Source organism: Chiroxiphia lanceolata, chromosome 1 (assembly GCF_009829145.1).
Source record: "Chiroxiphia lanceolata isolate bChiLan1 chromosome 1, bChiLan1.pri, whole genome shotgun sequence".
NCBI lineage: Eukaryota > Metazoa > Chordata > Aves > Passeriformes > Pipridae > Chiroxiphia > Chiroxiphia lanceolata.
The window spans coordinates 34,615,730-34,634,706 of record NC_045637.1 but is presented as its reverse complement, the minus strand read 5'-3'; the positions used below and the strand labels follow the sequence as shown (position 1 = coordinate 34,634,706).

The window sequence follows — 18,977 nt, the reverse complement described above, 5'->3', positions numbered from 1 at the left end:
ATGCTCACAGCTTGTCATGGCTGCAGAGCCTCACAAGGGCTGCTGTTATCTTGTCTTAGCATCTGTGATGCATGAGCAAGACAACTGTGAAGATAAACAGCTAACATCAGACTTACTGCATTCCAGCTACCCCATGGACCACAGGGGATGTTCTCCTGTCCCATCTTCTACACCTGACTAGACCAGGCTCAGCTCGGGAGCCACTCTTCGCACAGCAATTGTCATCATGTTGTCTGTCATCTCACCTCCTGTCACCAGTGACACCAAGTAGTACAACTGCTCCTTAGAGCATTCCACTTGACTGGTTTTCTTGTATTTATATACCACTATTTGCTTTTGCTGAATATGCTTGTCTTTCCAGCTGTGCACTTTTGCAGTCAATTAAATATTACTATGTAGCTTTTAAATATTTATTGATTGTCTACTGAGCACACAAACCAGGTTCACAAATTTAGCTCCTGGAGCTACATTACACTTTATGGTCTAGTTGGATGTTAACCAACTAGAGTCTTTCTTGTGACACAAACAAATAAGGCACACTTTTAGCAACAAATTGCAGCTTGAGCAGGAAATTAAATATCCAAGACTAATACTGGTTATGTTGCCTTCTCAGCTATCAGCTGAAACTTGTCTTATTATATCACACTGGATTTCAGTAAGCAATACGGAGCAACACGTCATGTAGCAACAGACAAGACTTTTCCAGTAATCTCTCAACAGAAATTTTTCTCCGATGGAAAACACCAAAGCATCAAAACATTCCTCAGGAACATATGGATTTCAGCAGCACAGTGACAGAAGTTTTTCACACCAACAGGAAAGGTAGCATTTTTGGAGTTTTACAAGATCCTAGTCTGCTTTCTGAGCTGGATGTCCCAGATGCCTGAATATTTGAGGTAAGAAAGGACTCCATGACCTGCCTGCGAGACCCTAGCGCCCACATCCCTGCTGACAACAGGGCTTTTGCACACTGCACAGGGACAGGTCCAGGGACAGGCCAGACTGCCGGGAAAGGCACAGCTCGGATTTCCCTCTCCAACCTATCCCAACCTGTGGGGCACATTCTTCTGACCTCTCATCCCTCCATCACCTAAAACCCTTCCAGCAGCAGATGAGTTGGGTTGTTCCACAGTCAGGAGAGCCATTCCCCGTCTTGGTCTGCTTATGTAGCTAACTCGATTCAGCTGCATTGCTGAGAATTAACATGACACAGAGGTTAGGAAATCAGTTTTAAAAAAAAGAGATGAATGAAATCAGGCATGCGAGAAATGAGAAGCATGAAACTGGGAACTGAAGTGAGACCACTGTGATAATTTAATCTCAGGGGCATTTTTTTGTTTGGCCCAGAAGAAGACTTAAGTTTACAGATACGCAAAGCAAATATGCTCAAATTAATAACAAGCTACTACATGCTGTGTCTCTCCAGCTTTCACCACCTTTTATACTTCAGCATATCACTGTAAGGTTTATGGGGGGGATTTCTTTTTGTTGTTTAGAGCAAATGTCTTTAACACAAAGAGGTTTGGTTTTTTGCATGCTTTCAAGAACATGTAATACACAAAATCATATATTAACTGCATTTCCAAAAGTTCATTATCAGACAGTTGTAAGAGGTTCATGATTTCATCTTTTTACCTTCTCTATTCACTCACTGTTCACTCCTCTTTCAATGATGGGAAACTCTCTACTAACATATATCTACGTAACTCCATTTTCATCATATAGGATCTACCATATAGTACATATTATAACACATTTCTTGATCACTTCTTTCAGGAAGGGATCGGGTTTTTTCTTGAAGGTATGTATTTTTCCAGAAGTAAGCTGAACCAAAGTACTCTACTAATCCTGCCTTCTGACACTGGGAGGCTGCCTACTCTCCACAAAGGAAAACAGAGCATTGATCCCTGAATTACTGCACAGCACATCGCAGATTTACCTGCATCAGTCATAAAGATCAGGCTCTTATGGAAATTGCACCAAAGCTACTAAGTCCTGCTCATGAGCTGATCCGTGGGAAAAGCATTCTAGTTTCAATGCACCAACTGCTGCAGACACACAAAGGATGTCTGAGAAACAGCCACTTTGCTTGTTTCAGTGAGCGCAGATGCTGACAACTTGCAACACTGCTGCACCTGAGCTGCCAAGGACAGCTATCATGCACGAACACACTGACAGAAACCAGCCCCAAACAGAAGCATTTCCTGAACTATTCTTTCAATTACAAGCAATGATGCCACTCCTTTCATTAATAAGATCGAACTGCAAGTTTGCTAAATGTGTGCTGGAACAAAACCCAGAATCCCATCTGACAAATTGCACTTATTCACTTCTCAAGGAGACTGTTCTGTGTCTCCATGACACAATGCTAGTAAAGCTAATAAAGAGAAGACCTTTATTAGACATGACTAACAATGAAAGTGATTCTAGTTTCTAACGTTTTTTTTCTAAATCCTAGTCTTCTCTCCAATTATTACTCTGTGGAAGGCTTGTGGTATAGGAGTGAAGTAAGAAAAGTGAAAATATAAGGTGAGACTTAGTTTTGAGCTGTGGTGTTTTTAGAGCTGTGATCTGTTATTTCACATACTCAGACTTGGACTGAAACTTCATTGTGCTGGCAGTCATTGCACATATATCGGGGCAAAAAAAAGGTGGACCCTCTTCCCATGAGGCTACAATCTAAATGAAAAGAAGTTAAAAAAATAAAGCAAACCAAGCATGTCTGACTATATTTTGGTAACATCTAAACAAAGAATTGGCTTGCACGTGGTTTTATTCATGTTTATTCAGATCACTGTAGTAACCTACAGGACCAAGAAAATACAAAGGAAAGGAGATCACCACATAATTTCTATAATATTAACATTGGGCTATATGATAAAAAGGATTATGTTAATTTGATAGCAATACTTTTAGTTTGGTATTGAAGGACACTCTGGATGGCATAGATCTGCAGTCTCCTTGTTGGCAAGCAGCTGGAATTGAAGCAATGATGCAATTTTTGTGTAGCTGTAAAACAACGGACCCTCTGACTATGTTAGCTGGAATCTTTCTTTGTGTTATTGTTCTGATCCAATTAGTCACCGCCTTCAAGTTAAGGGAACCCACTGGCTGATTGGACTGAAATAGATACAAAAACTCAAACTGGTGGTATTAGAAGAAGAATACAATTTTTTTTTATAGGAAATGCCTCAGTAAGTCAATTGCATGCTGTAACTACACCTTAATTGCACCAAAACAACAGAAAGCAATCAAAAAGGGTCTGTTTTGATTCACTACATATCAGAAATATGAGAGATGGAACTGTACTAACCCAGGAATCTGTCACTATGAGTAAGCTCCCCATGGAGCTTGTTTTAGCTGCCTTATACCATAAAAGATGGAAGAGACAGGTCTGAAACAACCAAAGTAGCTGATCTCTGCTATTTCCCCTTTATTCAGCTCTGATGAGGCCACACCTGCAGTGCTGAGTCCAGTTCTGGCTCCCCAGTAAAAGAGAGATACGGATATACTGGAGAGAGACCTGTGAATATCCACTAAGATGATGAAAGGACTGAAGCATCTCTCTTCAGAGGAAAAGCTGAGACTGTGCAGCCTAGAGAAGGCTCAGGGGGATTTCATCAATGCCCATAAATACCTGAAAGGAGGGTACAAAGAGGACAGTTCTTTTCAGTGGTGCCCAGTACCAGCACCAGAGGTAATGGTCACAAACTGAAATACAGAAGGTTCCCTATGAACACCAGGAAACACTTTTTCACTGTGAAAGTGACAGTGCCGACCAGGCAGGCTGCGGAGCTTCCCTCCTTGGAGCTATTCAAAAACCATCTGGACAAGGAGGCAATTCACTGCCTCAGGACTTCCCATCTGCATACTGGTCATGGTGCAAGAGAAGGGACGCCATATTATGGTTTGACATAAGGCTCCTTACACTGCCTTCAAATATCAAACATGCCCTCAGAGACAAGGCTGGGGCATGGAACACTGGATTCTAAAATGCTGAGATGTATAATACAGAGGTGCCCTTGATCTTCCTGATAACAGAAATGCTGATGACACACCAACAAAAGCAAAACTGCTTGTGCCCAACATAAAACAGCAGAAAATCCTTTCTAATGTATTCTAATCAGTGCATGCCTCCAGGTCCCATCCACTTCCTCACAGCTGGTACAGTTGGAAAAATACTGAGTTATGAAACATACTGAATTATGAAATGTCATTGCCAACTTTACTGAGTACTGGTACGCACATACTTCTATGTTAACTGAAACTGAGCTTATCCTTCTCCTCTGTCTTGGTTTATGGCTCAGTTCATCAGATTAAAACCCTATACTTTTTAAATGTATAAGAAATCAACAATAGAAAGAAACATATCTGTCCAGAGATTATCCTGCAGGGTATGTCTGCACTACCAAATGCAGCTGAGCTCTCTGGGTTGCTACCAGTGCAGGTAGTTCACACATCAGATCCGGCATTGCCATGTTACGGTAGGGCATCATGCAGTACATTTATTCCAAACTAAGTAGTTGTACTGCTTTTTCTATCTGATCTAGTCTGTTGAACTGGCTTTGAGGTCTGTATACTGCACTACATTGGAATCACAGAATGAAGTATGAGTTTTATTAAACCTCAAAATGAAAGCATACTTTTTTATTACATGAACAGTAACATTCTTTGATGTCTGAGTTAAGTTGCCTACTAAGTAAATGATTTGAAGCTATCAAATTATTGACCATGAGGATTAAGAGAATGTTTATCATGTCAGATATTCAAGATTAATTTGTGTAGTGCTGCCTTTTTACTATCATTTTGACAATAAATCTGGATTTGACCTCCATGTTAAAAAAAATCTGTCTGAAACTCCTGAACTATGCTTTATAACATGCTGATAATTCTCAATTTCTGATGACATCACAGTCTAATTATATTAATTTTTATACTCATTTCAAAGAGTTTATATATATCAACATGTGTGAGAATTTTACCATTACAATTTCTCACCTCTTTTCTCAATAAGAACAATTAGATGAAGGTAAAGAAGTAATGCTACTGCAGATTTTCACACCACCTGTGAATAGATGCCTATTTCAATTCATGTTATGTATTTATTGCAAGTGTTATTACTTTCTGACAAAAAAATATTAGATACTCTTACAATTCCAGCACGACGGGTATGTGTTACATAGCAATAGTATGCTGTGTCTTCAGTTTAGAAATAGATTTGAATCAAATAGGACTTTTTCCCCCAACAGAAAGATACAGTTTTCTCATTAGCCAGGCAGGCACATTCTGACTTGCCACACAGATCAACTAATTGTTATCTGGAATTTATATTTTCATTCCTAATAATTTTCAGTTTTTCATCTACACCCACAGGCTGTCACAAACATTAACAGCAGGTGGACACTCAAAGCATTCCACCCACTTCCTTCCCATCCCTATTCTCTCCTTCAGCCCACTATGCAGATGAGGATATATCACCATGCTACTCAATTCTAGAGACAGCCCCTCATCATCAAGCTTTAACTCTAGATACTAAGAACACAAAGGAGTAAACCAGCTTTCTATCAGCTCATGATTTTCAGTTCCTGGTTTTCTTTTCCCTAAGATTAAGGTTTGACAGCAACGTAGTAACACCCAGAAACAATCCATGCAAAACATTCTCAGTGTAAACAGTGTCTATTTTCTTCCTCCCTTGATTCCCACTTTGACTCTTTGTTTTTCACTTCCTAGATCATGGTAACACTGTATTTTTTCCCCATTTGATCATCTCTTTTCCTGCTCCACACTTCTACACTCTCTTCAGAATGTTAAGAGTCCAGAGCTGAGCCTTAAAAAGAAGGTACACAAATGGATCTGATACCCAGTACCTGGTCACAAATAAAAGGCAGATGCATCTCAGATGTAAAAGCAAAGAGAAACGTTGCTTCAGATAGGTTCACACTCCTCAAACACTTACTCTGTTCTTGTTTTTAACCTATATGAAGAAGGCAATTTTGGGGGAAATTTAATGTACAAAATAAGAAAAAATAAAAGCTCATTATAGGGCTTCCAAGGAATCAACTCTGAGAGAAACTCTCAAAACTTTTAGCACACTATCTTCCCTCCAAATACCCCTTATTTTTTTTAAATGCCCTTCCATGCATTTCCTAATGTTACAGCCTAAATTCCTCACTCCCAAGTCTTTCCTACATCCACATCTTTTTTCTCATTACAGCCTTCTTCATTTTCAATGTAACTTTAGGAGACATGATCTGGTCACTGTCTTGATGATGACCCAGCAAGAACTGGAGGGCATTCATACAACTAGTAAGTGCACCAATAATGTTGATAGCACATCCGCTGAGGTTCATCCTCTCAAACAGGGACTGTAGACCTAAGACACCATTATGGTGATAATAAATAAACCCATTCAGAAATAATTTTTATAATCCCTTTAGTATTCTCACAATTTTCACGATAAGAAAATATTTTGAAACATCAACTAAATTCTAAGTAATCTAGAGAGGATCCTATTCTTATTTTTCTGCAACAATCACTGAAGTTCACTCTAATGCATTTCCCCACTCCTCAAAAGGGTGGGTTACTATGTAACCTTCATTATAAAGCAGATGTAAAAAATAAGTGCCACACAGTAACAGCATGTGTTTATATCACAATACTCACTGAATTCTCATTTGAACATGCGGCTTCTTCAGTACATCAGCTATCAGCATTTTTAGATCAGGCTTACTGGAAAAAGCTGGGTTGCCACAGATACTTACCCAGTTGTGTAAGGTATATTTATTCCCCCTAAATTAATGCTTTCACATCCAACAATGAAGAGCGTCGAAAAGCACAGCAGAGATACACCACTGCAGATCATAGCCAACTTTGCAGACTCTCTTGCACCAAGTTTAAGTTTTTTTATAATGTAGCCACCTAGGACAATACCAACACCAGCACTTGGGACAATAATCACACCTGCCAGGAAAAAATTCAAACAACATTAAAACAGGACCTACAGAAATGGTATAAAACATAAATATTGGTTTCATGCTCTAATTAGATGACTGCTCCATTGTCTGACTCTCTGCTAGCAAACTGAGTCAGACTTTTCAAACCTTTGGAGTGTTGTCAAAGAATCTATAAAAGCCTCCTTATGATATTGGCAGCAGCCAAAGCACTATAAGAGAACTATTGTACTTCCAAGCAGAAACATTGCTTTGTATTTATTTTAGAATGGGGAGAAGGACTACATATTAGTCCAGTTTAACTCCTAAAATTTGAAGAATCCAGACTTGGGCATGAATTTTCCTCTTCCTACTCTCATGATTAATTCCAGCGAAGCACAAGTGCTAACCTCAGGCAGGACCCCCAGAAGCCTGCCCACCCTGGAGTGCACATGTGAGCCTGGCTGCAAATTCTGCCTTCTGGATACTTTGAACAGCACCTTCCCAGCCAACTAGCAACAGCACAAGAGGAAATGGCCTCAAGCTGCACCACGAAGGCTCAGCTTGGACATCAGGAAGAATTTCTTCACTGAAAAGGGGGTTAAGTATTAGATCAGGCTGCCCAGGGGGGTGGTGGAGTCTCCATCCCTGGTTCAAGACATGACCAGATGCGGCACTTAGTGCTCTGGTTTATTGACATGGTGGTGTTCAGCCAACAGTTGGACTTGATGATCTTGGAGGTCTTTTCCAACCTTAATGATTCTATGATTCTACGATTCCTACATCAGCACTCCAGTTCATCTCAGCAAAGACACGTGGAGTGTAAAGTGATCAAACACAATTAAAGAAATTAAGATACTAGAATTAGGGTAAGTTTAAGACACAAAAGACGTGCCTATGAAATTTCTGCTGCTCTACTGCTGCAGTTATAAGGTGGTAGTTCAGCAACACAAACAAATCCCTGGGTTGTCCTCACTTGTCGGGTCCTGAGGTCATGTTAAGTCAGGAAATGTCTTGCACTTTTCTTCCCTCAGCTTTTGCTTCTCACTGACATTTCAGAAGGTCTTTAAATTAAGGCTTTGCTAATAAAGATGCATTCCACATAAACATGGAATTTAAACTACTTTTGGCAGCTGCATCTACAGAGAAGCTAAACTTTATAATCCAAATTCTTAGAAATGTTGGTCTTTTTAAAGAACCCAGTAAGACTATCGCTTACAAATACCTTTAATATTACTGCAAAGCATACTCATTCTCTGTTAATTCGTCTAAAGGTCAATGGGACATTACATTTATAAAATGTTGAGATTGTGAAAATAAGAATAACAGGTAAAAATAGCTGGCACCTTATTTATATTGCCACCATCAATGGCATTATTGAATAAAATATCATTTCATGAGGAAGATTCTAAACATAACCCTTCACAGAATCAAAACACCTCTCATAAGAGCAGAAATTAAACGTATAAGCTGCACAAGTTCAAGACGAAGTCTGGCACATGGCATTTTTATGATGATTAATGTCAGGTTTGTTTAAAAACAGAAAGAAATTGAGACTTAAATAAGAATTGCTGCTTAAGAGACAAAAAATTAACAGTAAAACCTTTAGATGAAGAGATTCAGGAAGCACATGTACTCAGCCAGTAATGAATGTATAAGCATAGATGTATAATGTAAATAACATGTAAATTCTCCTTTGCTAATCAGAAAACATTTAACTTGACATGTCTTTTACTATATTACCCAGTAGCAATCTAATACAAAATCTCTAAGTATCCCTGTTCCCTTTATCCTACAAAAATATTTATAAATTAACAAATATTGACTTTAATACTACATTTAGGAGTTGGGATTGTGTAAGCAGTGCTCACTTGTTCATGTTGCACATGCAGCCTGAGATACTTCTTCTTCTCGTTCATTATAATACTCTTATCAGTGATTTATAACAGGGAAAACAACAGACATTAATAACTTCACACCCTGGAGAGGGTGGACACCAGTTTTACCTCTTTTAATGTACTGGCTGTTGAATATTTTTTCTGGCAAGAATGTTTCCAGTTTATCCTGAGAATGAAGCAAGTTGTGGAGTAGCATCCTATCAAGACTCATTACAGTAAAACTCCTGTGAGTGTGTAGCTACTCAAGCTTCAGAGAGCATCAGCATCCCATCAATCAATGTTTCTTCCTTATCACATAACACAAGGATTTCACGCCCTGAAGATAATCTCATCCCAGAAAGTTCTCAAATAGAAAGCACCATATGGTGCTTCTCTGACTTTTCCCCTCCACACTCCAGAAAGATTCCTTGCATTTCTTCCAGCCACTGCAGGTGACAAGTGATTCCCACTTGAAGTCAATGTGTCTTCCCTCTTTCTTCTGCTACTTTTATCTTTTTCTTGACTGATGCCCTGGGCAGCTTCACACCCTGTCCCCACAACTCACTCCACTCCATACTTCTTCTCATGCACAGTATCTGAAAGTATGGGGGAGCAAAGAACTACCCAGTCTACCAATTAGCAGCTGTCCTATATGGTAAGCACTATGGAGAAGTTAAAAAGATGCTTATAAAGACAAATGTCTTTGATGCAGCTAGAAGAGGAGGAACCTCATCTGCATGACACAGGCCCTGATTCTGCACAACATTTTGGCCTCTTTTCCTAGGAAAGTGGATGCAATCTCATCCACTCACAGAGCAGCATAAAGCTTAAAAATTTGTGGTTTGTAGCTCTGTTAAAAGTTGGACATGGCTGTACACTGCTGTGGCAGCAGGGGAAGCCCCATACCTGCAAAATAGGGGTCTCCTGAAATGACAGGTGTGAGAGGATTTAGGGAGCTCTCCTAACTACACCAGATTGTTGTGCACGCAGTGTCATAAGTAAATAAGGAGAAAACCAACAGCCTGGAGGGTGAGAGAGAACTGAAGGATAGGACAGATAAACAACTTGTCACTGGGTGGAATAAAAAAAAGATAAGGATATGTTAAAGATCAAAGAAAAAGGAAAATTCACAGAAAATAAAAACAGCTTTAGAGATCTTTTAAGGCACACAAATTGCAAGCAATGTCTATTGGTTTTCTAGCTTGTTTTTGTTGAGGTTTTTTTCCCCTTGGAGACCATTAATAGATGATAAATGTCTGCCTGGGCTTATGCAAAAACATCAGCCCTTAACAATATAAATGGGTTCACTTTTTACTAAACACACATAGCAGCATCAAAAAATGGCCTGAATATCTAACCAAATGCAGAAAGCTGGATCCTATCGCCTGTTCTAACAACACATTTTTGGTTCATTCCTACATTGATTCATTCCATTAGTCAAAGCTAACCCTTGCAAGATTACACTACGTGGCAAGCCTTACCAGTGTAGATGCTGGCATTGGAAGCTGGGATGCCAAACTGTGACTCGATGAACTTGGGAATGAAGGTAATAAAAGCTGTGACAATGGCACTCTCAGCTGTGTATGACAAACTCACAAAAAGGAATGTCATGTTGCTTAAGATCCTGACAGCTGCTCTTGGAAGCTCTATAAAAATGACAAAAATGACAAATGAATGTTATAAACAATGAGTGAGAAACAAAAGCAAACTGAAACAAGACCAATTGATTTTCCTGAGACAGACTGGCAATAATGGCTTCCTAGCATCTGGTTACATTTGCTAAGCAGAGGGGAGAGTGTGTACTTGGGAGGGCAGCCCTCACTGTCTGCTCTTACCCTATCTCACTGCACTGCCCCAGGGCTGCAGTCCCACTTTGCACAAAACACAACTGAGGTCTTTTTAACAAAACCATCTCAAGAAACAGGTCTTACATACTAACACTATAATGGAAAGAAAAACAGCATAAAATGTAGTGATTTGGGAAGTATTCTGATGTCTTATTTTGAAATTTTCTATGAGTTAACACATATCACATTGCTGAACTGACAGTACCATGTTTGTACTCCACAGGAGGAAAACAGATCAGATACTCCCCCTGAACCCTCTCTTCAAAGACCATGCTCAGGAACTACCTGGGGTAATAAAACTCTCATTTGAAAAAAGACCAAAATATTTTAGCTAAAGATTCTTTCTACATGATTTAAAAGCATTTACAAAGATGCAGACAAAGCATAATGAAAAATTACATCACTGATATCAATGAACCTCAACATATATTACATACAACTTATATTCTCGAAGGAATAAAGCAATCAATTACAACCATGAGAGCACATCATTAACTTAAATTGAAAAGTATTCATAGATGCTGCTCAATTATGCTCAAATCAAATATCAAACCCCCATGAAATTCAACACTGCATGTTAATGAAACACATATTTTTAATTCAGTCCTGTAGTGATGTCAAATTATCATCACAAGATGATGATACTCTATTCAGCACTTAATTTTTTTCAAATTAATGTGCAATTTTAACAATGTGGGTTTTTTTAACTTGGGGCTTCTACCAGATCAGATTTTCTGTTCAAGTGTTATATCTAGCCTATTATAGTTTAGGTTTTTTCATTGCTTTTCACTCGGTACAAAAACTGAATGTGCTTCAATCAAAGCCAATTGAATTCAAAGACCACGCATTAGAAATACAACATGTTGAGCAAGAACAACTGAGTGAGAATTTTATTGATGCTATAAGTTGTCAAGACAAAAAATCTGTCTCACTTTCTCCACTGACTCCAGTAAGTTATCTGTATAAAAGTGAACAGAACTTAGACTCTTGTCTTGTCAAACTTGTCAGGTTGCAAATTAGCACTTAAGTTGTCTGACTCCATCCAGTCTTAGCTTATGCCAGTTGTCAAAATTTATACTGAATTCATTATCAGTACAGGGTTATAATTTTAATGTATTCAAATGCTCTCCTGCTGTCTCGATGAAGAAACATATTAAATGTTAAATACAAAATTTGATGGAAATAACTAATGAATAAATCATATTAAGAAGCACTCATATATTTGAATCTTAATGGTTTTTACACCTACAGGTTTTTTGTTGGTGTTTTTTTTTAAAGAGGGGCACTGTTTGCAGTAGAAGCAATAGAGCAAGCAGTCATGACCATGCTGATGCTGCTGTGAGAAAGGAGTCAGAAAGCAGAAGGAGGGAGTACCAGGATCGTCCTCCTGGAAACTGAGTTTATTTGGCGGCAGTTGCTCACCTGAGCTGCAAACCAGAAAAAAAAATAATAGGTATCATCACGGAGAGAATATCATTTTATTAGTGATGAAAGGTGTGCCCTTGGCCAAGAGCTGAACTGAAGATCTTTGCTAAATCCATTATTTTAAAGAGCCTGATTCAAATATCATAATCGCTGGTGCAGTTTAGCCCTTTCTTATAGAACTGAGCAATAGGAAAATGTCTGCTTTAGAATTTTCAATCTAAAGATACTGAAGAATTAATTAGGCAAAGAACCGCAGAGCTAATGAACATTTGCTCTGGTTTCATATGTAGAGCTGTACTTTCTGTGACTCCCACTGCATCTCATCTGAGCACTCAGGCTAAAGGTCATTATTCATTTCAAAACTAATTAGTATTTTGAAATTGGATTCCTACTGATAACAGATAAACTTAGTGCCTTGGAATAAGCACAAGTTCTCTTACACCCCTGTGAAGGATTCTTCAAGGAACAGCTTTGCTGATTACTGTAAATTTTGGCATGAAATAAGAGATTATTTCTTCATACCGCCTAATACATGCCACTTGAAGCACCTGAGAGTTGAAGCTCTTTGTGATTTATAAAGAGCAACTGTCTGGTATACAAGGAAAAGCTGCTATATAGTAAGAAACTGGGAAATAAAAACACACATTCAGAGTCAAGTTTTTCCTGATTTACTCCTATGATCACCGTCAAATCCTGTGTGACAGCATCTATACTACACTTCTGAATTTAAAAACCTGTGATAAAAAGGCACTATAACTTTAAGGATCCTTTGTACTACCAAATCAATCTTGCTTTTAAAACATTTCAATGTCAGGTTACTTTTGTGTGACTAGCCACAGGCCTAGGCTTTGATTTCAAGGCCATTATTAAACCTGTCAGGTTTGATTTTTACAAAGTCTTCAAAAGACATTGCCTGTTTTTGCAAGTGTGCATCAGAAACAAACCTATGAGAACTTGCAGTGTTCCTTCATTCTGTCATTTAAAGAAATAAATCTTTATCAATTACATTCCTAAAACTAAAACAATCTTTTAGTATGGCTGCAAACATATTTACACTTCCTGTGCAGTAACTCAAATCTAAACATCCTCATCTTTCTTTTTTTTTTCCAATAACCTAATACATAACTAAGACATATATAAGTATACAAAATAAACTGAAACTGCCTTGCTGGACTGATTTGTTAGTCTACTGCCAATTTTCATACTTTCACGATCTTTGACAATATTTTTCTCTAATCAGCACACATTTTCTTTCACTCGTGTGCTGGACCACTGCTTGATTCACGGTAAGGGAAAAAGCATAAGAAAAAATCTGCAAACAATACGAGTATTCATAAATACTGTTCGAAAAAAAAAACAACTTTAAAGCACTGTAAACAGAATTTCAACAGAAACTCCAATAATTCCGACTTCACCTCCTTTTTCATTCTTTAATGTATTTTCTTTATCCCTGTTCCTATGCACCTAGCCCAAGGCAATGCAATGAATACAATCAGGGGAATAAATCATCCCAGTCTATAGCACTGTCCTTTTGCAGTCCATCAGTGAAGTCCCCTTGTAAGCATGAGAGAGATATTAGCTAGAGGACCCCCCTCTGCTGTGCTCCAAGCCTGGACAGCACTACCCAAGCTTGCAGCTTTGAAGGAGGCTGCCTCCACACTGAGGTCTCAGGGGCAGCTTCCCCATCTTGTGCAGTACAAAGCAGAGCAAAGATTTGTGACAGAATTTCCGATTTGTTTATCAGAATGGAAACTAGCAAAGTCACACACAGCTACTTCAAATATATACTGCATGGAGCTAATCACTAAACTCTAGAATAGTATTTTATATGTATTTCATTTAATTACCTACTCGTGCACCATATAAACAACTTCTTCCCACTCTCAGGACGTGCCTTAAGCACCTGGGTGGTGGCTAGATAGGTGAACAGCCCCTAATATCCTATCAAGTGTAGAGGGATTCAGTACCAGTTTGATATGATTATTCTTTTTGTTAACTTCATTTAGAAGAGCTCCTTGAGGCTCCAGCTAACACTGCTAACACTACAGGGAGCCATGCCAGCCAACCTTTTCTTTTTGAGCTCTTCAGGATGGCCTAAGAAAGGATGAGAGGGGAGCAACTTGCTCAAGGTCAGTGGCATGGCAGGATCTCCAGCCCACAGTCTGCTGAACCCTCTGACATTTACAGTGCTCACCAGAACCCTCACACACAGACCACTGCCTCCTCCTCTTTTTCCAATCCCTGCCAACTAATCTTCAGGTAGTACAGAACCCCCAGTCCAGATCCTTGGGAAGCACTGCAGTGGGCTTATCCTGCAGCCACGAGTCCCTCAGGAATTTATTTATCTTTGCTGATGTTCTGGTAGTCTTTATTATCCTGTGTCTGTCCCTCATAGGACTGACTGGGAAAAGTATACAACAGCTGGTAGATATGAAAACGCGGATAGGAATATTCTACATTTGAGAAAGGGCTGTACATATGGACAAAAAATAAACCCTAAGGCTACAAAATACATGTAATTAATTAGATTAATTATTTAATTCATATGAGATGAGTATATTTTAGGTAATATATACATTACTTTCTTTACATGCTCCTTTATTCAATTGCACAGTAAGTTTCATTATACTGGTAAGTGAAAGGTGACTGCAGATACAATTTCCATGGTACAAAACCTTAGGGGTATCTAGGTAATAAAAGAGAACAGCAGTTTTGTCTGCTCAGATTCATGTGATTATCTGCATGTATGGGATTGAATTGTGGTTTCTTCATTATAGATCTCCTCTAGCTCATGCTATCTACACTGCCCCTATTTCACCCAATAAATTACATCCAATTTTCTTCCTCCTGTGACCTACTTAATGTTTTATTTAATACTTTTGATAACTGATTCAGAAGCATTCTCCAACTCACATTTTCTCCTGGAAATATAAACAAGAAAAGAAAGATGATTCCAAGACCTTGCAACTCAAAACATGCGAAAAAGCAAAGATGTATCTGTACTTTTATCTGATCTCAACTCTACCATGGGGCAAAATAAAGATCAGGCCACTGAAGTTGGAAGCTACTTGCAGATGAAGACAGTTTAGGTTTATTTCTTCAGCCTGTACTGGCAGCCATTGCAAAAAAAAAAGACTGGTTCTCTCTCATTATGCCTTTTTGATACCTTTTCATTCACCTAGAGAGCCAACTAGGAAATTAGGACAAGTTACAACAAGACAAGAATCACTCTGCAAGGCTTTCTAGGTAAGACGACATCATATTGGAAGAACAAAACAATTACTTTCCTACCAAAGCTGCATGGATTTCACACATCTGATGTCACTGACCTGTGTCATGGCAGACTTTGACATCATGGATATTTATTAGTACAGAACAGAAGATATGACCTACTTAATCATCGGTCTCCCAGCTACTGCCTAAGTGGAGTTTCTGCCCATCATGCTATAAAAAGATGAAGTTCTGAAGTTCAGTGGGAAGTATAAAATGTTCATTGCATCTCAGAAGAAGCAATGCTAAATGACTTAGACACATACAATCCTTTTTTCCTTCCCATTATAAACAAAATTACCTCAACTGAGAGCTTGAGGCATGATCTCATTCCATAAAGCCCACTAAAACCTTGAAAAATAATTAAATGATAGTGCATTCCTGCTGCAGGCCTTCTTTGCTAGGGTAAATGACACCAAATGGGAAAGCTATTATCAGCTTATATAGCAAAATACTTTTCTCTGCATTATCTCCACTCGCTTGGTATAATTCTGACATGTTTCTTTTCACTGTTCTACGTGTTGAAGTTTCTACTCTAGAGAAAATGAAAAGTTTTGTATAGCAAAAGCTGAATTAATATAGGATTTTATGGAAGGTATGGTACACATTTAGGCAGGTACCAAAGAAACGCATGCTAAAATGAGACATACAGAAGTTTTCATTTCTGGAAAAAAAAGCATTAGGAAACATTCTCCCAAGCAAATACTTGTTTTCTCTGTATCTGCTCTGCCTGTAGGTACATGACCTAGAAGGTGAAATTATGTACCAAAACAGAGAACTAGCATCAGCAACTCATCCAGATGTATCTTTACCAGGCACAGTAAAGGGTGAAGCAGTCTCTGCTGTAACACTGCCTGCAGTGATCAGGAAGGAGTCCAGCAAAGACTGGACTCCCCTTTCTCAATTCCCTAAGTTACTGAGAAAATCTTGACAGAAGTAACCTAAACTACTTTCACTAATCAGAATCCAGTAGGTTTGAAGGCAAACAAAACCACAACTAGTTTTATGGATTGAGGAGAAAATATTATATAGGGGACTCATAAATACAGAGAACAAAGAGTCTTCAAATAAAGAAGGAACAGGCTTTTCTTGCTTCACCAACTACTGTGCTAGCAAAGGGAGAGCATGGTCTGAAAGAGCTGATATTTGAGGTTCACCATGCTTGCTCTGTGCTTGCTTTTTGCCTTGATTAAAATGCTAGTTTGTCAGCTAATAAAATCACCCAAGGAACTTCTGGTCTCTTCTTTTTTCTTTACTTCCTTTGAAATTAACAGTAGCTTTAGGTATCCTGAGAGAGCCCGTGTAAATGCAATGTAGAGCAAACCAGTATGTAGATGTGCAAACATTACTTAGAATTACACTTGTTTTAGTCTAAAACCAGCTGGTTTTGCTAAGCTTTGTCTACTCAACATACTGATCATAAATGTCTCATTAAAAAGTCTGCCAATTATTATATCCTGGACTGATATCCAATTAAAAAGTAACACTAATGTCTATGTCAACAAACAAACATTCAGAAGTTTTGAGTTAAAATTACGTCTAATGGTACAAAAGACATTTCATGATTTCTCCCAGTCCCACTGCATTCACCAGGCTACCACAAAATGGCACAACCAGCATTTGCATCATGGAATCCCAGGAGGACTCACTGACAACACAATGGTCATTCATCTTCGTCCTGTACTATTCAATATTATGATACTGTTAGACCTATATAATCAATTTAAATTGTATGTGCTTCATATTAATTAATTTTTAGCAACACTGCCCTTCTTCCCCTGGAAATCTGTCAATTACTACTTATTACATTTTACATTAATGATTTACTTCTTGAATAAAACAAAAATCTCTATTACTTGTCAATCTTTGATCTTTTCTTGTTTCAAAATTAGCATAGGTTTTATTTGTCCTAACCTTCTGAAAATAAATAGCCTGCCATATAAAACAGACAGGAAACGCATATGAAACAAATAATCTTTCTCAATTAAATTGCCCAAATGCATGAATGCAATTGAACTCACATACCACAATTTTTTTTTACTTGTTTCACTTATATTGTAGAACAGCACTTTATTCTATGAAGGACAGCTTATAAAGTAAGTATGACAGCTACAAACCGTAAGATGCATAAATACATCTGGTAATAGGGTCCCATAACCATAGGAAGTAGCCTACCTGTTTGTTACAGGCACACAAACACATCAAAAATTCAAAAAAACTGATGTCAAGAAAATTGTCATTTTAGAGGATGACTATTTAATAAAATCACAATAGCAAAACATAATTAAATACATGATGTCAAAACTCTGCCTTCAATTACACTCATACAATCCTAGCATACAAAATTTAAAGCATTTAGAAATTAAAAACAAACTTCACCTTTAACATTCTTTCCAAATCCCATAGAGGCAGGAACTGCACTGTCTGCTTGTATTTTGCTATTTGTCTTCTCTTTCATCACATCATCATCACTTGAAACATCATCAGAGCTCATTTTCTTTTTCTTTTTCTTTTTTTTATGTCGAGGAGGGAGCTTTTTCGGAAAGGTAAACATGGGAAATATCACAAGGAGCATTGCAATGGCACAAAGGAGAAATCCACTCCACCTAATGCAGGAGACAAGAATAGAAATCAAAGCCAACATGTTATATGAAATTAAAATTCAAAGCTATTATTAGAGGCTGCACTGGTTGGAAAGACACATTCTCAAAACATGAAATATGCTAAGAGTAAAGGATGGGAGTGGGGGACAGCCTTCACTGCACTAAACCCCTTAATTAGAAGAAGTTTCTGTTGGCTTGTCTACTGATAAAGGTATTTATAGAGAATCCACCAAATATGAAATAGTGTCAGCTCTAAGTTCCCACAAATTTTAATTTTTGGTGATTATTCAGTACCAAGTGCTGAAAAGTGGATACTCACTTTTATTTTGCCTTTCTTGGATAATTCCCAGTAAAGCAACATAGTATTCCTCTAGAGAACATGAAAAAAGTTATCCAGGCATGAGAAGATAAAATGTCCAGACAGGGCTAAATCTGTTCTGCTTTCCAGTGCCTACCTCTCACTGCCCTGACTGTCAAATTCTCTCCCTTCACAATTAAGAGCTCCCAAAGCCTGACTGTAAACAACTGATGTGTTACAATTCATGCCAGAGTTTATGCCCCAAACTCTGCAGCTCTGTTCTGCAACCACCCGAAATAGCCATTCACAAAGAATCTCCTTTCTCTCCTCTGTCTTATAAGAACAGGATATAAAAACCCTGAAACGATCCCTTAGCTCCCAGGGAATGACTTGGGATGTTCCCACAGAAAGGACAACATATGGGATACAGAACAGAGCTCTTCAGGCTGCAGGCAGGATAAATGTATGCCTGAAGCCAAAAAGCTTCATGAACTTTACCACAGCATCACAGACGGGCAAAAGGGCCTTACTAGAAAGTACTCAGAGTAACTAGAGCCAGTAGCCAGAAGGCTGACAGTAGAGTATCAGATAACATAATTTCCCCTCTGAATTCTAGCAATGAAAGACTAAGGGAAACGCGGATAACCTCAAACAGATGATTCCCAAAGAAGGACAACCTAAGAATCCCCTCACAGAGTATCACCCACTGAAAGTGTGGTTTTCACTAT

The 18,977-nt window shown here is 38.4% G+C and overlaps 1 protein-coding gene across 1 annotated transcript in view; it reads right to left on the bottom strand.

Annotated features, from left to right (window-relative positions):
• Positions 1–18,977, bottom strand: part of SLCO5A1 (solute carrier organic anion transporter family member 5A1) — a 76,006-nt gene that overhangs the window by 18,849 nt on the left and 38,180 nt on the right. Inside the window, exons 4-6 of the mRNA XM_032678237.1 lie at positions 17,728–17,954; positions 10,288–10,452; positions 6,762–6,960 (exon numbers count right to left, since the gene is read on the bottom strand). Of these exons, the coding sequence (XP_032534128.1) occupies positions 6,762–6,960; positions 10,288–10,452; positions 17,728–17,954 (591 nt within the window). The remainder of the gene's footprint in view (positions 1–6,761; positions 6,961–10,287; positions 10,453–17,727; positions 17,955–18,977) is intronic.